This window comes from Mizuhopecten yessoensis, unplaced genomic scaffold (genome assembly GCF_002113885.1).
Source record: "Mizuhopecten yessoensis strain PY_sf001 unplaced genomic scaffold, ASM211388v2 scaffold10921, whole genome shotgun sequence".
Classification (NCBI taxonomy): domain Eukaryota; kingdom Metazoa; phylum Mollusca; class Bivalvia; order Pectinida; family Pectinidae; genus Mizuhopecten; species Mizuhopecten yessoensis.
Window position 1 is genome coordinate 2,044,607 of NW_018408788.1, and position 26,437 is coordinate 2,071,043.

At 35.1% G+C, this 26,437-nt stretch overlaps 1 protein-coding gene across 1 annotated transcript; it reads left to right on the forward strand.

The window, feature by feature from the left end:
• Positions 1-3,960: 3,960 nt before the first annotated feature.
• LOC110463669 (mucolipin-3-like) lies at positions 3,961-26,214 on the forward strand. The gene is made up of 14 exons (XM_021518463.1): positions 3,961-4,077; positions 6,194-6,618; positions 7,070-7,261; positions 8,485-8,641; positions 10,616-10,706; positions 11,432-11,528; positions 12,452-12,548; positions 15,065-15,165; positions 17,139-17,309; positions 18,413-18,523; positions 19,542-19,664; positions 20,098-20,304; positions 22,056-22,132; positions 25,134-26,214. Exons 2-14 carry the CDS (start codon positions 6,250-6,252, stop codon positions 25,165-25,167), a joined length of 1,827 nt encoding a protein of 608 aa, XP_021374138.1. The 5' UTR covers positions 3,961-4,077; positions 6,194-6,249; the 3' UTR covers positions 25,168-26,214.
• Positions 26,215-26,437: the final 223 nt, after the last annotated feature.

Genomic DNA, 26,437 nt, shown 5'->3' on the forward strand with positions numbered 1-26,437 from the left:
TTCGTGATCAAGTATCTTGTTTACCTAGTAAACTCATTCCACATGGAGTTCGCTTATCTATATAGCAACACATACGAATAGTAAAATAGCTTAGTACGAGTAAGTATAATAAGGACGGAAATTTTTACAAAGTGATCGGTCACCCTTTTAAATACTGGGGAAACGTTTGCTCTTCCCCACTCATTGAAAATAAATCGATTTCGATAGCGAAAAAATAAAATATAGTTTGAATTGGAAACTAAAAAAAAAATACTTGACATTTGAATTTGGTATTCACTACCGTTTCTTCTCCTGGTGAATTACTGCTGTTTGTTCCACACGTCGTGCACTAACATTTTGGCGATTAATATATGAAAATTTAACGGAATTCCACAAGTCACACCAGATTCTATAATCAATACGAGTCGTTACCGGAACGATAGCTACATCTTATAGAAATCGCATTTGAAAATAAAGGACATACATGTATGTATCTACTTCTAGTAAAAGCAAAATTTACGACTTTTACAAAGGTAACGAACCAGTAACAAGACGTTTTGCCTTGTAACATGTTATGAGCTCATCTCAGATCCCCAGCTCTTTTCTCTTTCCTCTTGCATAACTTGCACTCTTTTACTTAAAGATATTGGCCACTTGCATAAGTTTACTTTTAAACATATGAAGTACAGAAAGTCGACACGGCAAGAGAGCATGAAAGGTAAGTCTCAATTGAATATTATGGTGACTTGTTGAAATTAAGAAATATTTTTGATACGTTGTATTAACAAAATGAGATATGTTCTCGTTATATCAGAGGTCATTTTATGCCATGCCATATTCTTTAACTTCGCCGATGAGACTTTAGCAATGGAAATATATTTCACGTGCTAATGATCCGTCCACAAATCAATGTTTCTCACTTTTTCATTTGAATTTCTAGGGGTTCCTAGTCGTTTTATGATTAAGTAAGCTAGGGGTGATCCTATATGCCACTGTGTTACCCCTCAATGCCAGAGTAGGAATGAATGACTGCAAAGTGATGTCGGAGAAGACACAAGACCTTGCTACCTAACGCCTTGTCAGAATCTCCAACACGATCGACGGATGTCATTTAATAAAATAATTCAAAGTGAGAAATATCAACGGAAACCTGGACGCGAAACCTTGGACTCCGAAATATTTACTCACCATGAATGACGCATAACATAATGTCATCCGTCAAACTTTAAAAAAATATGTCGTTCACTAATTATCTAAGATAAAGTTTGAAATCAGGTTATGATGGCGATTGCAAAGTCAGTACAGTGTAGATTGAAATTTCTCTGGTAGAAAACTATGGCTGCCTAAATGTTGGACAGCTTGATACATATTCTAGTGTACTGTGTAAATTTGGTTCTTTCAACAAGCTTTGGAATGGTGAATTACCAATGGCCTGCACATGTTCACTCCATACTCAATGGAAGTTGATACTGCGAAAAGATAAGTCAATGATTGCGAAATTGCAGTAGGCACGTTTGGTGATGCGACCACCATTATTGCTACATGTATATGCTGTAGATGAATATTAAGGCATACATCTGTTAAGCAGGTTTGTTTGCAGTTCTGGAGTATGAATGACATGCAAGTATTTTGCTATAATTTGTAATTCAAGGACAAAGCATTACCAATATAATTGATTTGTATATGGAATTGTAGGTCCTGGCATTTTTAGTAAAATAAAGCAAGTCTCATTTGAGCTAATTTATCTCTGGTGAACATATTTTGATATTGTCATTGTAACCATTTGTAGGTAGTGTTAGATATCATGTTAGTTCACAGCTAAGAAAACATGAAGCTTGTAATCGAGCACTTTATCAAAGAAATAAAGTATATACAGGAAAAACTGTTTGTGTGTTTAATGAGCATTTTGTCACATCAGTAATACACTGTTCTTTATTTCCACATAGCATTTAAAACAAAATGTAAATGAATGACAATAATGCTAAAATGAAGTAGGCAGGGATTATTTTGTAGCTTTGAGAAGTATATGATCTAAAATGCATAATCTACATTTTAAGAGTGTAACGAATTTTGGTGTTGAGTCATCCATGGTCTCAATTGTATATATGTAGAGTACAAATTAATTCTAAAAAAAAATCAAATATACAGATATTTTGAAAACATGTAATACCCATTTCTATCCTGGATACAAATACGATTTTTTACATGACGTTTACTGTTAGCCACCATATTCAATTAACTGAACTATTTTAATTATTTACTCTCTAAAGTATAATTACGTGCGAGTTATATGTTAGACTGAGCACACGTCAAATTCAACATAGACCAGAAACCAGGCTATGGATGCAAAAATACTAAACAGATATACAAATTATTTAACGTCGCGTATTTCCAAATAACATACGGTATTTTGACAAAAACACAAACTTTATTCAGCTGGTATTTATGAACATTGGATAATATATCCCTATTTTACTATTGTTCAAAACATAGTTCATGTTTTCCTTCCTTTGTTATTGTTTGTCATCAGATTACTTTGATAGAATTATCAGATGCAGTTATGAAAGAACAATCAGTTATTGGATTAAATTGTATAAGGCAATATAAGCATACAAGGTCGTAATGTGTCAATAAAAAATGCAGGTACAGACAAAACACAGGATTTTTTCAATTTGACATATGTTAATTAAAGTTACACTATAAACAGACTTTTAAAATGTAAAACAAATTTCGGCGCATTGTTAAACGCAAATTAATCGGCATTGTTTTTGTGAATTTGTAAATAAATTTTAAACAAAGCGTTAAGTAAAGGATTGTGTTTGCTGTGGTTGTCATATCATGTTGAGGTATGAACGTTCTGAAAACTACAAATACTGAAGGAGTTAACTATTACTTGTGGTAAATAATAAGATAATATTTATAGAAATGACACTTTGGTAACAAAACATTCCACACAAATTGAAAAATACATATACAGCCACATGTGCATCACATATTTTGTTCAACTTCGAAACCTATCTTGTGCGTGCTGAAGTTCAATCTGACAGTTCTCTGTGATCTTCTTATAGTACCGTTGCACGAAAAGTAATGATCCTTACATGTTTTACAACCTTCTCAGGAGCCTTTCAATGTTTTGTAAAAAGCTAAATGCTGAGCCAGTAATTATCATGAGCACTTCTAATATAAAACAATTTCTTTCTCATATGTTTTTCTTTATTTTAGGCCTGAAATTGAAGTTAAGTATGTTCATTTTCAACAAGCAAATTTAAATTCATTTGGAAAATATAGTTTTTTGTGTCAATGTTTGTTTCTTTCGATCTAGGTCACACGGGGCACTTGTTCTCATTCACAATCATCCACGTAGTGTCCAGGGCACTCGATTATGAATTTTGTTGTTTTGCATGGCAACAGACATTTTATGTCAATAAAAATGTAACTTATCCTAGCTTACAAAAGAAAAGCCTAAACCAACTTGACCGCCTCGTCTTGTTAATTAAATTAAATAATGTGTTATTTCTCATTGTCTTATTTCTCCCCAAGCTCACATCGTAAGTACATAGTTTCAATATCACATAACCTTAGAAATTATCTGAATCCTGGATTTCATTCGGTTAAATACTTATTTTCATGTTTTTCCCAGTGTATATTCGGACGGATGCCAGAGTTGAGACGCCCTCGTTCATCCTTCCTACAGCACGTGACCTAGCCCGTTCATTCACTGTTCTCTTTCATTCCAGCTTCACCTAATTTTTCATTCTTTTTGTATTTCATTCATTTCATTTATATGTTGTAAATATATATTCGGTAGTTCAGACATCATATTGACACATAGAGTCCGGAACAATTCATACAGAATATAACATATCATTGCTACATTATCTCTCCCAATTTTAAGGTATATACCTGTGCTAGGTGCTGGGCCACTATGTGTAACGTTAGCATGCACGTACCCGTAGATCGACATTTACCGACTACATTCCTGGAAAACAACATGACTACCGGCCGGGTAACTGTCACCCATGACGACAACACATTAATAGAGACAGGATTCACCACTGCAGATCGTCAACACACAATTTCACACAAATCCAGGTAAAGGTATGTAAATAATAACACAACAGTGTCCACTTAACCAGAATCCCAGGTCGAGAGTAAGCGAGTTTTATTAAGACACTGGTTTCTGGTAGCAGTTTTAAGCATTGATATGATATGTTTTGTAACCGGGTGTAGTAAAGGGGGTCGAGTTTAGTGATACTTGGTAACCATGCTTGGTATGTTAGCAATATGCAATGTTTGTTTGGTGTACACCGTATCGAGCTAATCAATAAACCTGCACATTTGTGGCTATAACTTTCATTCTGGGTAACAGTTCCGGTATTGAATGAAATGCATTATGTATATAACACCACAATGTTTGTTCACGCGTATGCACTTGTTTACATATGAAATATGAAGGTAGCGTCTGGGCGGTATATTTGTGGAGGCTGTCTATGTGCAGGTAGTGTCTGGATTATATTTTGTAACAGGAGAAAAAATTAAACTGATATATGCAAGCGACCTTTTCGGCAAATTCGTACATCTAAAAATAACAAATATCAGTCAAGATTATATGCCTTGCCGGTATGGTATGCGTGTGTCATAGTGGCAAGATTAGTTTGTGTAAGGAGGGTAATAACTATGCCCAAACGGAAAACGTCTGCAGAATCCTGTTACGAAAAGATATTGTCAAGCTTCGTAAATTAAGGGTCAAAATATGAGCAGAGGTAAAAAATCTGAATTTGGTAGTGTAGTAAACTTGATAATTAAGGATCCCTGCCGTACTGCACGCATAGCATAAGAGAATTCCACTGTAGTGTTTGTTTGTTGTATACATTTACCTATGGTGGCCGGTATCACAAATCTAGTAATCTTGCTCTCTCGACCTAAAGCCAACAACGTGACAACACGAAAATACTATGGCGATAGGTTATAAGCGACACGAATATTACTCCCACCATTGTATTCTCACTCCCTTGTCATCGTATTCTCACTCTCGCTATCGCATTCTCACTCACTCGCCATGTATTCTCACTCTCTCGCCATCGTATTCTCACTCTCTCGCCATCGTATTCTCACTCCCTCGCCATCGTATTTTCACTCCCTCGCCATCGTATTATCACTCCCTTGTCATCGTATTCTCACTCCCTCGCCATCGTATTCTGACTCCCTTGTCATCGTATTCTCACTCCCTCGTCATCCTATTCTCACTCCCTTGTCATCGTATTCTCACTCCCTCGCCATCGTATTCTCACTCTCTCGCCATCGTAATCTCATTCCCTCGCCATCGTATTCTCACTCCCTCACTATCTGACCAGCTAATTGGATGCTGAAACTTCATCACTCCATATCAAGTGATTCCTGTTTGAGCTGTGTTATTTTTTCCTTATTACACACACTAAAACAATAAAGCTGCATTCAACTGTCAGTATGTCCTTAGGGCCAATGTTTATTCTTGTCATTATGAACAGCATGGCATTCAGAGTTGAAAGAGGTATAAGCGTTCTTGTCCCTATTTCGACCTAAACGCGACCAACAGTTAAATAAGAAATATACTGTTGTCTTTTTAGGCAAATTTAGATATCGAACTTGGATGTAGTATGATCTTGGGTAAGTGCCGTACACAAAGATTTACAGACTGCCAAAACTTCTGATTTAAACAATATTAGCCTAGGTTTTTGCCAACTTTAAATGCGTTTTTGACACACAGCGAATCTATAGTTACCAACATTTGGGCTGTTGAACTTCAATCATTCATCATATAAAATGCAACCTAAATACTTTTCTGAAAAAGTGGTACAGGCATGTAATGTTACTGAGAAATTGAAAACAAAGTAAGATTAAATATTTTATCAGGTTATTGCATTCCATCTTAAACAAATATATGATATGTTAAAAGCCCGATCGCCGGACTGTGTAGCCGAGACAATTACAGTTCCTGTATGGTTCCTTCCATCCTTATTCATAGCCCACACACCGCCTGTTTGCTTTGTTTCACAAGAACGTCAACCACCTGTTGTGTTGAGGTGTTATTAGATGTGATCAACCCGGTACTAAAGCTATAGCGACATAACTTGTTTATTATTTTTTGTCTATTTAGACCCATGAACTTGTAAGATAATACAGAACTGTAATGACAATTCGACAAAATATTGATAAAGAAATAATTAATGTTTAGTGTCTTACCAGAAGGCGGTTCAACAAGTTCCAGGCAAGTCTCCACGAAAAAAACATATGGCTTCTACAGACGTAAAGGACGTTTCCGTGACCGTAGAATCTACAGTTAACAGAGCTGATTCGCCTCATGAAGGCATTGTTAATGCCGAAGAAGAAGGAGAAAGTATCCAGGAGGAAAGTAGTGCTGATGTCAATCAAGGCAATGTTAAAGCCTATCTAAGCGGTGCTGAGAACACTCAGAATGATCACGAGGAAGCACATGGATGTTCGATTGATTGGCCCAAAGATGAGGCTACACTTAGGAAACAGCTACAGGAGCAATTTAGCCATACGTGCACACGTGGTTGCAAGAATGAAAGCAATTGTAAAAAAGTACCTTGCAAGATGGTGCTCCTCATATTAAATGTTATATTTGCTACAATTCAGGTAAAGTAACAGTAATTCCTTTTTATCAAGTAGTGTTTGAGTATTTAGGTTTGTTTTAATATTCTTACTTTTCTTTTATCATTGTTTTATCGTATACCAACATGATAATGCAGCTACAGCAGGGTGCCTCATGATACTACCGTTAATCCTCTTAATATCTGACACCTACATAAACACAACGAGCGTGGAGCGTATTAATACTCTCATTCAATGTAATTATAGTTAATGTCAATAAATGAATAGAGGTACTCGTGCGAGTTTGGGAAAAAACAATTCTGCTAAATCCCAATGCATATTCCATAATGTTGACACTACCCGATTAGATTCTACTCATGTTAAGTTCAGTATCAATTGACATATAAAAACGATCGTGGGATAAAGACACACGAACGTAAACTCATACAGCTTTAACAGTAAACATTGTTTTGCTTATTTTGTATGTGTGTACCAGCTAGTACTGTTCGCCAACGAGCGGTCCAATTTTGCTACATTTCTGAACCGGAACAACATTGCCTTGAAACATCTTTTGCTGAAGGACTGGTCCAAGGATTACGAGACTATGCCATACCCACCAACCACCGGCATGTATGGAGTGTATAATATAAAGGATCTCGAGGATCATGTCCAGTATATTGTAGAAGGGGTATGTATATTAACAAAACGCATTGATAGTGACTGTTCATGACTAACACATAAGATTGTGTGCATGGGCTTCACTCGTTATTTGTGTGATGAAGGGTACAGAACACAGATCACACAAGTTATCAAAAAGTTTCAAATCAACAAATTATTTACTGTGTTATCGATCTTTTCAGAATATGTATGATTAAATATATACAAATATGTAATATAGGTATCTTTCTTGCTTTATATAGTTAAATTGTTAACTTTTACTTATTTTCCTGTTTTTCCAACCGACAACGTAATGGAAAGTCTTTTAAAGGAAACAAGATTAGCAGTAGTCTTATGAAGTGTAAAACTGCAACGAGCCAGACCAGAATTCGAGCTATTGATCTCCAACCATTTAGGGAATTAAATATCTCTAATTGGACTGCATATTTTCTTTAAATGCAATAGAGCTACTTCTAAAATAATAAAACATACCTGGAGCAAATATAAAGATATCTGTAAATACATTACAGTATTTGTAATTGAATTACAGAAATCTTTAATGTAAAAGAGATATCTCATATAGTTAGGATTTTATAAAATGTCAGCATCGTTTTTGTTCCTTGGCTTGGACCAACTTGCGCGATGGCTGTGTGTTCTTCTACTTCAGCAGCTTTCCTCGATCTTTACTAACAACCTGACCAACAAGGACGGTTTAATACTAAGTTGTTTTATGAGCAGGGCGATTCCGACATTCCCATCTTGAAGTTTACCTTTCTTGATAGTATTGATAGTAATATCATAGCTTTCCCCATTTACGGTGTTTACATGTTGCAGCTGATTCGGACGGCAAGCGCTTGCTCCTGATATTATCTTCCGTGTTAGATGTCAACTGCTGACCGACAAACTTATAAACGCAGTTTCCAAAAAAGCAGGTTAATGAAGACTGGACAATTTTTATGGTCACAATCATGATATATCAGGGGAAAAATCGATGTTTTTTTATTCAGCTCTTTAGAGTGCCCTGTTGTTTTGTTATCATTACACGAATTATCTGTGTGAAGACACGGCATTACTTTGATTGACCGATAATTATATGGCGGCATTCGTCGTTTAAGTAGAACGACGCTTGCCCATCAGAACCACCGGATCTTGTTCTTCATGTACATTTTCCTTTGTTCATATTTCGTTTTATCGTTTTTGAGTTCGAATCATAGTTTTGTTGAAACTTTAGTACTTTCTTGCTATCTCTTGTAGATTTATTCTCTACCCACGGCAGCAGTTGGGTCTTTTTTTCTGAATAATCACAATGGTTCAACTCCGATACGTATCTGCGCTACGTATTTCGAATCTGGTGTCTTTAACAGAACCTCCTATCCCTCTGTCGTAACAGTTCACCGGACAAGGACAACACGTAAGTTATTTTATGTCTTAAAATTTCATATGCAAATTGCACTGTATCATTTGAAATAACCTATCTGAAGCTGAATATGCAGTTGACAATTTCGGAAAACCAACTGAAGAATGCAGGTCTTTTTTATTTAGTTTTTGTATTGTTGTACGACCCATCGATATTCTAAGTCATTTAGGGTCAAACATCGCTAAAATGGACGTTCACAAAACTAAATACATGGAACTTAAATTAAACATGTAAACTTTTGATATTAATGCTAAATTAAACAACACGCGAATTAAAATTTAAAAGGCCGATTTCCAAACATAATAATAATAAACAGCAGGATAAAATACGACCTTTATTGCTCCACATAATTTAAAAATGTTAAAAAGCACAGTAGAATGACGACATTAGGAACATGGTGAAGCAGAACGTTTCTTCTTCTTCTTCTTCTGCTTCTTTCGACATTTTCATTTTCCGATCGGACATTCAAGATGGCCGCCACGGCCTCTGATTGGTCGAACTTTAGATATTGTTATTGAGGGACTGTGAATACAACAGTATATGTTTCGTTGCCATAGTAACCGCAACTACACGGAGGCTTCTGATTGGTCGAAATTTAGATCTCGTTCGCTTTTGATGAAAATTAGTATATAGGGTTATTAGGGGACTGAGAATTCAATCGCATAGTTTTCGTTGCCATACAAACCACATAGCAACCACACGGATGCTTCTGATTGTTCGAAATTAGATATTGGTCGATTCTGCTCAAAGGGCCGGTTTCCAAAACGGCCCCTTCTCTGATTCAAATTTCCTGATGGTGGTGCATTGCCCATGCCGTTGTGGTCACAAATCTATAAAGTATAAAGATTTAGGTCACTTGGTTTGTTTTTTATGGCTCCTCAAAGTTGTACCTTTCAGAAGCTGTCTAAGTGTTGATAAAATGTGCATGTTATGTAAAATATTAATGAAAATCTAATCAAATGATGGTCACCGTAAAGAATACATTCATGGCATGATTGTGACAAAAAATCATGTTTCCATCGCGCCATTTGGCTGTTTTATGGAAGAAACAATCTCAAAAATGCCATTTTCGATGATAACATTTTAGACACAAAAACTGTGTTTTTTAGAGAATACACCCTTTTATGGGCGTTGGATGCAAACCAATTTTTATCCTATTAAACAGTACGTAATATGCTATTGATGAGAGGAAAAATCATCAAAATGTAAGTGGTGGAACATTTTCAAATGTTGGGTTGAATTAGCCTATGGTTGAATTGCCGATTTTCGACTTTCTTTAGATAATTAACAAAAAAACACGAGAGTATTTGCTCGGTATGTTGAGAATATGTACACAGATATGAAAAAAAGTGAGAGAAACACTTTTTCATAAAAAAAATCCAAGATGGCTACTACACAAGTCCCCGTGGTTGAAGACATTGGCTGACAAATAGACAGAACAACAAACAAAACGTGTTCCTTATGATTTTGATTTTGAGAGTATTTTCATCCGAGATTTTTTTTTTATGTTTTATGAATAAACACGATGTTTTGGAAATATTTATCAAAAGAAATTTATACTATGTTGCGAATTACAATTTCGAGATAACCTTTTATTTACGAACTTATGTCTTTGATGCTGAAATTGACAACTTTATAAAAATACATTTTCACTGAAATTATGAAATCTGGGTGTCGGAAAGGTGTAAAATTATTCTTCGGAAAAGAAAAAAACAGTAGTTCAGCTAGATAAGAAATTATACGGGGCAGGCTCCTATGGAGAATTAACATTACTGGAAACAGGGCCTTTCATATGTAGGTGTATTTTGGCACTGCGTAAATAACTGTTATAATTATTATTATTAAGTCCCCCAAACAATTAGTACATGTTAATATAATATAGTGACGAAGCAAGCATTACCGTTTTCTCAATATAAGAATCGTCAGGAATGCTGAAGTCAACTGCATGCTTTATATTCATTTTTACAGAATGTAGGAATGTTGAAAACAATACCGAGAACTACGGTCTTGAACCCAGTCTCAAAGACCTGATAAAAAGTGAGAATGGTGTTTTAGTTAGGTAAGTGTTCCATTACCTTGTAAGGATCCAAAACTAAATTATTATTGCTGATCTGATCACCTACAAGAGGCCCGTGGCAATCTAGAATTGATATTGTAGAAAAGCGAAGGTTACGTAGATGTTATGTTACATATTTCAACGCTCGGAAGGTTTGTCCCTCATTTAACGTGTTTAGTTATGTTGATATCCTACTGATTTCTTCTTACATATTGTGGCGATATTGTAATGTTTTTCAGATGAAAAAAGGTTTGAACAAAACCTTTTTATTATCCTGTAATACGCTTAAACAAAAACAAAATGTACCTTGCCTCTCCTATTTTGCTAAGTGTGCACCATTTTATTTTATTGCATATTATGTTGTTTGATATACAATATCATTAATGTTTCGTGAATTCAAATACAGAAGGAGTTTCAATAATTCAGCCAACTTTAATTTGGTTAAAAATGAGAGGATTATGAAACAACCGGAAAAAGCTTTGAATTGGAAAGAGACGTTTTTCCCTGAAATGCTGGGTGTATATTTGGAAAACCAGATCTTTTGCGGTTGAAGTAATGAATCATGACTAAATTAGCGGTAATTTAATCAGATTCAGTATAACAGTGAATAGATCAATTTTGAAGATGTGACGTGCTCCTTGTAAAAACTTACAGTTGTAAGCACCAAAGCTAAAATTGGAACTTAGATATAAGGTACAGTTCATTATTTCATGATTTTTGTATTATAGACTTCTAGAACTGACTTTAGACTTCAATATATCTTCAATTCATGTGGATATGAGACGGGAGGAAAAACCACCGGAATGCTTTGAAATCATCGGGAGGGTAGGTTGTCCGTATTGCCTGTTACAAATAAGCATTTTCCGGAGAGTCGTTTCTTTCATTATACTTTAATGTATTTCGGGAAGTATTTTTAAGGTAGTACTTTAATTTTACCATTTAACAATATCCAATAGGCGCCATCGTGATCTCATCGGGAAATGGTCTATAGCCGCATACAACAGGAATGTCGACAATTTTGAAGATGGTTCTTTTTACATTTAGGTTTCCCCATACTCTCTGTTTCCGGTAGTTTTAACGTTTTGTTTGTTTGTTTGTTTTTATGTTTTGTCAGGATTGTTGTAAAGTATATTGGTTTGTCTCCTTTACAAATTTGTATTACAGAATCAAAAATAATTAATTGATTTCCATATAAACTAGAACTATTGATGTTAAAATATCTTACGTAATGCTAAGAAAAGATTAAACCGGAAAATTCCGAGGGTTGCCAATTAAAAGATTAATTATCCCTTGAAACAAAATGTGATTAATATTCGGGGTCCATTTTAATGAACACATATATCTTTGAATTTGTAAGTATTTAACAATGTTTGACAATAATAATGTATTCGTCTAATTAGCTTTGATTGGAATTGGAGTTCCAAAGGTTTTTTTTTTATCTTTTGATTGCCCTTTTCGAGCGTTTCGACACGTTATGGAAAATAAGCTTAATATCACTTTTCTATATATAAATATATATATTTAATTTTGTGTTTTCGGTATTCCCCTTTTTTTCAAATTATATGGTAAAATGTGGTGTCTTTTTCCACGATAAATTGGGTACGTTAATCTATTTAGTTATTGGCTAAGATAATGGAATTCCACATTTTTAATTTGAAAAAGAATTATCAGATACAATTTTTGTTCCTTGCAGACCATGAACACACATATCTCTATCTTAGCTAAATTATCTGTATTACACCTGTCAGGTTACTTTCGATAATTACGAAATCAACGGCCAGATTCCAGTCATTCTGACCACGTCCATCAATGGGTTTGAGTGTCAAGGGGACTCCGAAAGAGATGGTAGGTATCATGTTGCTTCTTTTCACAAAGTAATGCACGAACAAGCTGATAGTTTATTCTGGTATCAATGTGGCCTAATCATGGGCCCAGTTATTGAAAAGGTGATAAGCGTAATAAGTGATTAAGGCAAACTTAAATATTTGTGTATCTTTAAAACACAATCATTGAATTAGTTACAACTTTCCAGATATCAAATATTTAGTAGAGTAAATTTGCATGCAGATTATACCTTGTATATTGACAAAATTATTAAAGGTTGAAAAAAATATTTTAACAGTGATTAAGTTAATCACTTTTTTAACCAATGGGCCATGATGTTAACATGAGTAGGAGTATATTTAATCTCTTCGCATTGATCTTTTGAAACGGGAGTAAAATTAAGAATTGGTCAGGTTTCACACTTTCAAGTTCGTGTCTTAAATGTTGCAAACAGGTATCAAATACTCTGATTCGTTGAACCCGCTTTAAGTATCATAACTTGCTTCTGAATCGAAAGTATGTAAACCTAACCGGCAGTATGCGTTATAAGAGTGTCAACCATGAAAACTGTCTTCGATAGTTGGGGACTTGCAAACATCCTCTGAATTAGTAAGGATACCCAATGGCGAACGGCACATGTCATATCTAAATGTTTACCCTAAGGGAGTACCCTGTATTAGGTTTGGCCGCTGTTTTTCTTGTTTCAAAATTTTCGTATTCTGTTTGTTGTCTTTGAGTATCATCGAGTCCTTAAAACGTTCAATTTCAAAAAAATAACTGTGTAATTTGTCCACCACCTAAGCCTCGTACGTCCTTAAATGGCTATAGCTAGCTGTTAACAGGACGAAAAACACAAACAAACCAAACCAAAGTGTAATTTCTAAAACAAATACCGTTTAACCACAACAAAACACTAGTTCCAGGTGTCTTTTGTGCATTTAATTTATGACGAAATTATAACGAAAACTGTACAAATTTAACTCTTGTTCATTTTAAGACCTTAACAGAATATTGCATGCGTTCATTAACATACATTTACTGCTATTGTTTTGATTTCCAAAACGCAACTGCATTACACGTATCCATAAACTCTTACTAAGTTAATCTTATTTAAAACGGCCTGTAGCCAAAATGAGAAATATGCCATCCATTTTTTATCAATCAAATTAAGTCGATAATCAGTTGGTCAACAATCATCGCTCTTGTCTGGAAACACCACATCTTCATCGACATTTGAGTCTTTTACATTTTTTGTTATCTTGGTTTTCAATTTTAATGCTACATGTATGTAAATAGGGATATTTTGGGTCGTTATAATTTGGTCTTTTTAAAAATCTAACCTTGGTATGTCTTAGGGTGGTAGTTTGAAGTTCAGACAGGCCAAATGTTGGTTTAAATGTAGGAACCAAAGGCAAAATAATGAACTAAAAGCAATCGCGGTTGGAATTATTAAAAGTTTGTATTAATGTATTGTATTTCTATAACAAAGTCTATGGTCTATGGTGCTCTGTCCTTCCTGAATGAACGTATATTCTATACACCCAGATAAATTACCGGAATTGACGGGTAAATTACTCGTGAATGGCTACCGGCCTGCTCATCATTTCCCGGATAGTTTTCTTCTTTTGTCTCTCATCGCCAATAAACACTGTCCACACATAATGGAGGTTTTGTTATTGGCAAATTGTTTCTAACTTTCATTGTAAGTCCTTATGAACTCAGAAATGTGTCACTCAAGTTAAAAAAGAATTGAGAAACAGTAGAGAATCTGCTTCGGAAATACTTTTTGCGAATATCTTCAAGACAAAACATGTTTTGAAGTAGACATGTTTAAATCTGTGAGTTATTGCCACTTGATTTATCGTCCGTCACTTTCGGTATCTGGGTCTTGCGAAAACTATATGTAGGTGGAAGCATTATCCTCATACAATTAGGATGTTTCATAGCGCGTTTTAGTGCTTCTGATATTTTCACCAACATATCAAAACAAATCTAGTGCGCACTAACCAATAACCCAACATCTACTCATAACTACCTGGTAAGATTACCTTCCGATTTAAACGTTAACATGTGTTAGGATACGTTAGTTATCATAATTTTTTCATGACACTTTGTACAACTTATTATTTGTTTAAATTTATACACAGGCATTTACAATATTTAACAACATGTATTTGATATGTTTATCATTTATATCCCATCAACGTATACTAAAAGTTGCGTTCCCTTTCCATAATGAGGACGAACTGGTCATAACAGTGAACAATAGTAAATAACATAATGAACATAGTAACTTAATATGAAAGGCAAAAATATCACCGGTTGAATAAAGATTACTTCCCAAGGGCGAACATTCTCTGTATAATGTACAATCTAGAGTAAGAAAGTAAAGAAAACAGAAAACCGGCCATCTGCGAACGTTTTCTGGGACAAGTACTGAAAACAAAAAAGTTAAGAAAACTGTTTATAGGGTATATACAGAAGGGTTTAATTGAACAAAAAACAACTTATCTTTATCTTTTTCTCTACCAAAACAGCAACAGTGCATATTATCTTGTTAGTCGCATTATCCTTAACGAGTCTTGTCAGCATCATCGCAAGTATCCTAAGCGGTTTCCAGTCTGTTATACTCTGGCAAGTAAGTATGCAGTGTAGTTAAAGGTAAATATACTTTTGTAATAATATAGAATAAGTATTCAGTGTAGTTATAGGTAAGTATTCAGTGTAGTTATAGGTAAGTATACAGTGTAGTTATAGCTAAGTATACAGTGTAGTTATAGGTAAGATTACAGTGTAGTTATAGGTAAGTATTCAGTGTAGTTATAGGTAAGTATACAGTGTAGTTATAGGTAAGTATACAGTGTAGTTATAGGTAAGTAAACAGTGTAGATAATGTTAAGTATACAGTGTAATTATAGGTAAGTATACAGTGTAGTTATAGTTAAGTTTACAGTGTAGTTATAGGTAAGTATACAGTGTAGTTTTAGGTAAGTATACAGTGTAGTTATAGGTAAGTATACAGTGTAGATAATGTTAAGTATACAGTGTAGTTATAGGTAAGTATACATTGTAGTTATAGGTAAGTATACAGTGTAGTTATATGTAAGTTTACAGTGTAGTTATAGGTAAGTATACAGTGTAGTTATATGTAAGTTTACAGTGTATTTATAGGTAAGTATACAGTGTAATTAATGTTAAGTATACAGTGTAGTCATAGGTAAGTATACAGTGTAGTTATAGGTAAGTATACATTTGTAATGATATAGAATAAGTATTCAGTGTAGTTATAGGTAAGTATACAGTGTAGATAATGTTAAGTATACAGTGTAGTTATAGGTAATTATACATTTGTAGTTATAGGTAAGTATACAGTGTAGATAATGTTAAGTATACAGTGTAGTCATAGGTAGTAGTTATGTGTTAGGATACATTTGTAGTTATGTGTAAGAATATATGTGTAATTCATTGTAAGTAAACATGTGAAGCTATTGTATAGATACATGTGCAATTATATGTAAATATACATGTATAACTAAGGTTCAGCATACATGTGTAGTTATATGTAAATATAAATGTTTAGCTATTTAAGGATTGGACTAGATACTAGATCACTTCGGTTTTCGGTCTTACCATCGATTGATCAATTTATTATCCTGTCCAATCCTCGTAATTTAAATCTTAAATTAGAAAGGAACTTTATTATTACACAACATATATGCCATTATCACTTACAACAACAAAACTCATGAATGGCACAATAACTTTTATGTTGATCAATCACAAATGTTGTGTTTTAAATCCCCGCGCGCGTGCTTTGACGCTAGTCGTCAGCAATAGTCCTATGTCATCTGTTCTGAACTCGATTATATAATGGTCGAATTTTAAAGTAAAAAGACGTGGTTGCAGACAATTTTTATCCATGATAAGGTTAAAATATCTTTGGCTTCTTATAAAAAGGCTGAATTTACTACCAAAAGGTCTTCTCAACAAATTGTAAATAAAGTTTTCTTATTATGACTAATATTATGTCCTATATGTCTATATTCATTGAAGTATGTTTGTTTTCATTACATGTTATTGTAGTAGCTTTGGCTCCAGTAATTTGTCGATACAATTTGTTTACTTAATTTGTCTGTTTTCATATACTCCCTGGTGTACCCAATTTTTATTATCCAAAGCTACATTATTTGATCTACCTACGTTTCGATTACCTAACCAAACAATGTATTGCTATTAAATCAGAAAATTAATAAAAAATCATGGCACATTGTTTATGTCATATGTTTTTATATAATATCTTTCCGATGGATGAATCAATGATCGAGTTTTGATTCTTTAGTCAAGGTGACGTCTCATTAATCTACATGTATGTATAACAAACAATATGCATTTTAGAGACAGAATTTCTTACGTCGAAAATATCATGAAATTGGATATTATGGAACAGAAATTTTCTAATGTACCAGCAATATACCGTAATATCATACATGCAAACTATAGAGAAATCAATTTTTCACGATGAAAGTGGTTTACATCCATTAAGTACAATACTTGACTCAAGTTAAGCCTTAAGCATACATTATAACTTGAAATATGATACTCTGTCTTTAGAAAGTGAGAATCTTTTTCAAGAAGAGATCGAAAGACGACAAAAGTAACACATATAAGCCATTGTCAAGAAGAGGAACTTGGGAAGTATTAAAATTCCGTGACGTCATGATGACCATCAGTTGTCTTTTGACCATCGTTGGTTCGTTCTTAAAAATCAGTTATGACGTTGGGGTGAGTTGGTTTACGTTTTCGTTTTAAAGAATTTAGCTCCATATAGTGAAATTATTTTGTCCGAACCGACATTGAAACATGAAATATAACGAAGCAATTAGATTTCTAGATTTCGTCAAAAGAATTTGTAAAATACTAATATAAAACTTTTGAATATTAAGGTATAAGATTGTATATGTATTTCATGTATAAAACAGATTTTGTTAAAGGAATCGTAAATGAAGTAATGAAACACGAATTTAGATATCTTAGTGTTTTGTGGAAAAGTTAATGCATATACCCTGTGTTTTTAAAACGCAAGACATTCGTTTTATTTACAATTCAATATGCCTTGGTTTACATATCAACATGTTAAAAGTACCAAGCAATATTATATTTGTTGCAATATGCCTAAACATTACGTGATACTATAGTTTAGATTTCAATAATTTAATTGTCTAACAATGGATAAATTGTCTTTGTCTTCATACCAAATACTCGTACCCCATTGGGCGATATTTTACTTTTCGTACTTTCATACAATTCTCGTTTCTTCCCAGTTTTTGGAAAGTATTGTTTTGAGTATGAAAATACTAAGCATATGTATTCTTGGTAAGACTCCGCTACGCGTATTTATACAGTTTACAGGTTTGCTTCCATTCCCCGATGGAAATTTAGGGTGAAAATCGCCATCAGTACATATTCTTTGTACACTCCAGTACATAGTTGGCTATAATTCTAATAAATCCTCTATGCTTATAAATACTTTTTGACTGGATGTTAAGAGGGTGCTTCTGAATGTCTGTCAGCATTTTCCCCTCAGTCTGTAAAACAGGTAGAGACAGTGTACTGTAGAGCACAAATTATTTTAAAATTTCTTTGTGAGTCAGTTTCAATTCTCGGACTATCGCAGCAGATAACATGATTTCATAAATTACAACCAACTAAATTATGATCAGTAATATTTTATCGATTGCATTTTTGATAATACAGAATAATGGGATAGGTGTAAAACTTATTTTATTGTGTTATATGTGCTATGTTCCGCAATTGGAAACCACCTAGCATGTCTTGCAATATGGTATCCGTTATAGAATTATCCAATAATATACTTACTATTTCAGAATTTGACCTCCCCCGACAAACTGGATTGGTGTGGTATCATGTTGGGGACAGGGTGTCTGTTGCTTTTGATGTTATCTCTTCACTACTTGGCCTTCGATAAGATGTTTAGTGTAAGTTTGACAGTCTATCAAAGAAGTAAACTCGTTTGTTTATTATTGATTATTATTGTTGTTTTATTGATACAAGTGGGAAATTATTAACACACTGCAAATAATACATTGAATTGCCTACGCGCAAATTTATCCATTGAGACACACGTGTAAGTTATAAGTGGAAAGAATAGACCTTCCGTATCCCACTCCATGCCATAAGGGGCGACTAATGAAGGCCTGCAACAGTATCGGGAATGTTATGTTTTATCCTCTGCTTAAAACATGAAAAAATTGATCCTCTGCTCCTATTACACTACTTTGGATCTATGTATTTGGGTTTTTTTTTCTCACTTTCTTACTTTTTCGGTTCGGCATTGTCTTCCTAGGAACCCGTCATAGTTATTGTTAGCACACTAAACCCCAAACAAGCAGAGTTTTGGCGCAAATCTCGTGTTGGCCGTTAACGAGCTCTCACTCATTTTACGGATGAAAAACAAATCACTCCTCCCTATCACCTTTAATTATATCCGAACTCGAAAGTTCATACGTCTATATCCATATCTTTACCACTCTTTTGGAAATTGTCATTACAAAATCGAAGGAACGTGGTAATGTATAATTTACTTCAGGTATAAAAACCTGACTATTCCTTGGGCTGATATCCGTCAGAGAAGCTACATTCAAACGAAATCCGGTCTAATTTGTCGTTAGGCTGCCACACAATTCTTCTGATGTCCGTCGAAGTATTCAAACTAGTCTACTTGTAACATCCGCATGGTGACGAGAACAAACCCTTCAATTTTGACAGACATATTCCAAGAGTGTAGATACGATATGTGTATCGTGAGCGGAGTTCTTGGATTTTAAAGACGATCTAAATTTACTATGCTTAGTACTTCAAATAACTGACAAGTTACTTCAAATACTCATTTTCAAGGATTTTTTTATCCACAAATAGAATATAATAACTAGGTGATCTAATGAAAATTGATACCGTCGTTCTTGACTAAATAAGATCTTGTTTGTTATTTTTCAGCTGCTGTTAAATGTCTTAGACAGATCGGCTTCGTCTATAATGCGCTTCCTACTATGCATTGGTATCATGTACGTGGGATTTGCTTTGTGTGGATGGGCAGTGTTAGGACCACACAATATAAAGGTATATAGGAATTGTTTGTTTAAAGGATTTATTTACAGTCAAACCAGCTCATGCTATCACTTGTGATAATAAGAGATCTCTATGAATGTTCCTCATTCTTGTTTTCATTTTGAATTTAGAATACATACTTATGTTAATACATCAAAATTTGGACTTTTCGAGGATGGCGGTTTATACAGGTGCCCTTATGATTTAAATGTCTTATGTATTTGTATAAGTTATTCTTGTACACCACTGTAAAATCTTCGTTCTTGTTTTACGTAAATAATGCATACTAGGAAACAGGATTTATATGTGTAAATAACCGTATGGTGTACCAATTGAACTGGTCGGTCCAAGTTGTGATTTATAATACATTTACTGTAATTATGTGTATATTTAAGTTTTGAAATTTACCTAAATCTTTCACCTGTAAAAGCTTCTATTCCTACAGTTCTTGTCCTTCGGCGCCACGTTCCAGTGTCTGCTTGCGCTCATGAATGGGGACGAGGTTTACGTGACCATGACAGCTGTAGACGAAGAAAGCCAACTGGCCTACGCATTCAACACGATATTCGTCACATTTTTCATCTTCCTCTTCACCATCATCACATTGAACGTGTTCATTGCTATATATAACACGACTTACGAGGACATCATGGTAACTAAATAAAACATGCTTAAGTGACCGCCCGTATTTAACAATGGCCTGTTCACTAGCAACCTCCGGTATGAATGAGCGCCTGTCGCAGGCAACTGCCCGTACAGGCCAAACTGATATTAGCAATCACCTCCATAATATATAACGGTGAAACCACTGAATCAAGGCTGAAACTATAACTGAAATAGCCAAACAGTTTTAGAATTCTTAAATAAAAGAAAATCCTGTGTGTGTATGGAGGGGACTTTAGGTTGAATTTCATGATGTTAAGCCAACATTAATCTGCCGCGACAGCAGACAGTTTCATGGGCATTAATTGAAATAAGCACTGTTGAATTTTTTCCGGCTTGGACAACCAACCATTCAATGACGGCCTATATTTTGACATTAAGTTAACACGTTGACTTCCACAAGCCCAAATTTACACACGCTCTAGACAGAACACGATTTACTTTTAAAAAAAGGATTGAAAATTGCTCACAGGGTGACGAATTTAGTTTGGTTTTAGTCGAACTCAACAATTATTGCAAAACAGGTTTTTAAATTTGTCTCTAGATTAACTCAATTCACCCCTTAACGTCTGACAAAAAGCAATAATCATTCCTGAAATAAAAGTTTTATGTTGTACATATAGGATTGCTATACCTTCGTAACAAAGCTAAGGGGTATACGGGAATCAGTTTGTCTGTCTGTCTGTCTGTCTGTCTCCTTCTTAATTTCAACTTTCAAACTTTGCAAATATGATAACTACCAAATGAAGTTGTGCATCCTGGTATTTCATTTTCATTCTGACCCTATTTTTACGAAGTTATGGCCCTTTGTTGAAAACAATCCTGAAATGTTTTGTCCGGACAACTCCTTCAACAGATCGATTTCAACGAAAATTTCCAGATATGATAACTACTGTTGTGCATCCAGGCTTTTTTTTTTTATCTTTTTCATTCTGACCCTTTTTAACAAAATTATGGCCCTTTGTTGAAAAGACCTTGTCCGGACATCTCCTCCAAAACTACGTTGCCATTTTCAATGAAAGTTTTCATATATGATAACTACCACCTGATGTTGTGCATCCATGTATTATTTTGAACCTTTTTACGGAGTTATTGCCATTTGTTGAAAAAAACTTGCTCGTACAACATCTCAAAAACTACCAGGCCAATTTCAAATAATCTTTACATATATGGTAACTGCCCCTTGTCGTTGTGCATCCAAGTAGTACCTTTTCATTGTGACCCTTTTAAAAGAAGTTATAGCCCTTTGTTGATAAATCCTTTTTCTGCCTCCTTAACTACATGGGCAATTTCAACGAAAGTTTGCAGATATGGTCATTACTCCCTGAGGACATGCATCATTTGACCCTTTTTAAGGCGTTATGGTCCTATGTCAAAACACTTTGTCCTGACATCTCTTCCTTCCTTACTTAGATGATTTCAGCAAAACTCGTTCATCTTGGCTAACAAGATTCGGTTTGCATGTATGTTTTGGCATTGGGAGACAGTACAGGAAGTATGTGAGTGACCTATATACTTAAATAAGTGTACAGCTCAGCCAATAAAGAAATCATTACTGGTGGGAGACTGGATTGCTTTGCAATGCTTTGCCTTAGTAAGCATTTTGCTTACAGTTCTGGTCTATATAGGAGCGGGGGTATTAGTTTGCCCTTGGCTTACAGTTCTAGCTTTATCTAAATAAGTGTCTTATATATGTAATGTGCTATCTATAAAAAATAATTTCATCAAAATGTATTTTAGGAGAAGAAAAACAAGAGCGATCTGATGAAGTTCGTTGACAAAGATGATCATACTCTGGACGTTAATGAGCGTAAATGGTGAGTGATTAGTATTTTACATCCACATTGTCCGTCTTATTTCTCACAAAAATCAAAAGCATTAATATTATAGGTTTTTGTAATTGAACCCATAAACGGCCACATATGCAATAAAACAGCCATCACGAAAATGAGTTTTCATAGATGTCAATGTGAACTTTTAGGTTAGAAAGTCAATTTTTAGACTGCATGCAGACACAGAATATATTTTCCTAGAAGTATATGATTTCCTCTAAATACACAATGTGGTAGTTATCATAATCAGTGACGTTTTAGGGGGTAAGGAACAATATGAAATTATTCAAAGCTATGTTATGTTAAAGTTTGAAAACACTTATATTATGACGTGTAGTATCGTGGATAAGATCCCTGCTTTGTATTTAAGATCTTTTGCTCTAAAAATCTCCGATTCCGTGAAAAAAAATATTGCAAGGACTATATTTCTTTCCAATTAACTCTTTGCTACAGAAAAAAGGAAAGTAACTCGAGGTCAGAAACAAGAAGCCCATGGGCCTTAACGGTCACCTGAGTTCTAATGTATTTATAAAGAGAGTTGTTTTTTGTTTTTAAAACATGAACAGAAATATTATTCAAAGTGACAAAAAACAATAAAACCACCTTATTCAATATCTAGCATACACATTTAAGACTGGAAAGTATTTGAAACTAACACCTCTGATTCGAAACATGGAAAATGAAGAAATTTTAGGACACTGACTCCTTCGGGTCCCGCCCTACAGCCCTGGAGGTAGGGCTGGCTCAACATTTTCAAAGTATCAAACTGTCAACTCAGGGTTATAATTCCAATCAAGTTATCAACATGTAATATTCAAAGTATCATATGACATTATAAAAGATAATAAATTTTGCCCCCTCCCCCCCCCCCCTTCCCCAGGGGGCAACATGAGACCCTAGGGTTATAAAATTCACAATTTTGGTTGAGCAACTTAAAACCCTTCCATCTATTAAGAGTATTTGATTCTACCATATCTGGTCTTGAGAAGAAGATTTTGAAATTTCAGTCAATTCGACCCTTTTGGCCCCACTTATCGACCCCTGGGGGTCAGTCATGGGGGATATGTGCATACCATCAAACTGCCATCCAATACTGATAATGCTAACCCAAATTGAATTACTTCCAATGGAAATTAAACAAATGTGGTCCAAAATGTGATTTCCCTATATAAACTATAGAAAAGTGTCCCCCCCTCCCCAGGGGGAAACGTGAGATCCCATGGTCATGAAATTCACAATTTGGTAAAGCGCCTTAAGACCCTTCTATCTATGAAGAGTATTTGATTCTACCATATCTCGGTCTTGAGAAGAAGATTTTTGAAATGTCAGTCAATTCGACCCTTTGTGGCCCCACCCATCAGCCCCTGGGGGTCAGTCAGGGCTGATATGTGTATACTAGTAAACTGCTATTCAATACTGATAATGCTAACCCAAATTGAATTACGTCCAATGGAACAAATGTTGGTCCGAAATGTGATTTCCCTATAAGAACTATAGTAAAGTTTACCCTCTCCAGAGGGAAACGTGAGACCCCAGGGTTAAGAAATTCACAATTTTGGTAAAGCACCTTAAGAACCTTCCATCTATGAAGGTTATTTGATTCTACCATATCTGGATCTTGAGAAGAAGATTTTTGAAATATAAGTCAATTTGATCCTTTTTGGCCCCGCCCCTCAGGCCCCTGGGGGACCATATAATTCACAATTTTGGTTGACCTTTGTCCATGTAAGGTTTCTGCAAAATTGCATTGAAATTGGTTAAGGGGTTTTGGAGAAGAAGTCGAAAATGTAAATTGTTTACGGACGCACAACGGATGACGGACGACGACGGACAAAAGGCGATCGCAATAGGTCACTTGAGACTTTGTCCTTAAGCTCCAGTCACAACAAGCATGCGATAAATACATGCCTTAGCTGCGACTGAAAAATGTTGGAATAGCGGGCAAATCGTAGAAAGAACGTGCGATTAGTCGCAGATGTCGTGGCTGTTTGCACAATCGCACTCAGTCGCAGCAAGGTCGATGATCCTAATCAAAATTTCTAACCTGCGATTCCAAATCGTAAGAGGTCGCAGACAGGCCTTTATTGTCCGACGATCGGTTGCGCATAGACCCACCACCAGTTGTGCATGATCGCGGGTCAAATAGTCGCACGATTGGTCGTGCTACTGGTCCTGCCACCTTGAGCTAGGTCCTGCTATACGAGGCCCACGATCGGTATTGCGACCAGTTCCAACTGGTTGCACTATCTAACTATTGGTGGTACCACCAGTCTTAAGCTCTCGAACGAGTATATTCGGAATGACTTCTGGTCCAAGTCACTCTCCACTACGACACCCAAAGACAGCCAGTGGTAACCGCAAATTTGCAAAAAAGGAACCAGTCCTCGAAGGCTAGATGATTACAGAGACTGATGCACGATCGTGTACCATATATCTGATCGAGCGACCAATCGCACGCACGACCTGCTACAGTAGTCATAGGTGGCCACGACCGATTGTACGATCAGTCGCTGGTCGCCACGACTAATCGCACGATTACTTACGACCGATCTTCCGATCAATCTTCTTCAATCGCTAGTAATTACACAACTCGTACGACCAGTCGTATGCTGACTTTCCACCAATCTTAAGAGCAACCACAGTATGCGACTGCCAACTGAGTTCGTAGCAAACATTGCCGATTGGTCGTACCTCCGCCAAATTGCCATCAACGATCGAGAAATTGTACGATCCGGTGTGATTTAGGCAAAACTTGATAATACATGCTTTGATGTCCGTGTGATATTTTCTCATCAAACAGTTATCATATATCATATTGATCATATATAGGTAGTATTCCTTAGCGCCATTACATGGTGCTTTAAAATGGTCTGCAGTCATTGTTATTCATCTGCGTTGTTCTGATTGCGTCTACCGTCACATTGCACTGACACTTTCGTCGATGAAATATGCAATTTTAATGGTACTCACATTTCTTTCATTTAAGCTGCTGTGGTGCCAGCGTTCCGTGTTGTAAGTAATACGCACGGACGGACATGTGATGTCTTTTTGATTGAACGGACAGATTGTGTGGACTGCACTTATATGGATAAACGTGGCATCAGCAACTGCAATTTTCTTATCGGTTAAAACGAGCAATAACTCGAAATAACAAGAATATCACAGGATTGTTTAAGCTATGAAGAAAGAGAATAGTTGCCAATTTCCAGTTCCTGTATGCAGTTGTCCGTTGAAACACATGAAACAGTTGTGATTTGTTAGATATTATTGAATGTATGGATGAAGGTTTTTTCTACTGTAACTACAGTCTTTGTGTGTGAAATATTATGTTTTGCCTGCTGTGTTTACCTGGTTTTCATAAGTCAGACCTATTATCCTGCGTTTAGTTTTCTATTGAAACATTCATTAGTGACACGGCCCTGAATGTTCATAGCTGTTAATAGGACGTAAAATACATACAAACAAACAAAACAGTAGTGGCATTTACTATTTAATTATCATGGAACCCGTGAATAGAAATTCTTTTTTACATACAATCTATTGATTACTTAAAGGGTGAATGTCATTTCAGGAAGAAATTTGCCTATTATTTTATTTTATTTTTACGCTTTTAGGGGGTTAGGATACGGCTGCGGTTACGTTGAAATGCAGGTGGTTTTGTTGGTCAAAACTTCACCGGTAGATCTGAGACAAATTTATAAACTACTTCTGGTATACTTTTAGTAAATATATGTAATTGCTTATACATTATATTTGGGTTTTTTTATGGAACATTAATGCGTCAGTATAAAACCTGTAAACCGTAGATTTGTAGTTTTATATAATGCACTAATATGTTTTATAAGTTAGTCTCTATTTCAAATATTTTGCATGAATGTTATCTAATCGAATTTTTTAACGAAATCAAATTCATTTTGAAGCAATTTTCGTATGTCTAGTTTGAAGACCGGACTATAGACCTACCTTCTGCGCTGGATCATAAAACTGTCTTAAAGAAGATCCACCGTCGGTTAACGTCATGGTCCGAAACACGGCTGATTGTTCAGTTTTTTAATCAATGAGTCACATGTGTCCATTTTTCTGTACTTCAGGAAACCGGCTACCTATTTCCCTACTGTGAAGTTTTTCAAGAACGATAACTCTTTCATGCAATTACTATATGTGTATATGGTTTTATTATAAAATGTCAATTTTTAATCGTTTATAGATAGTTCATTTTACACAAATTCTACTGAGAAATGGCGACACAATCCTATTACCTTAATACGTACATTGTTTGTGTAAAAAGTA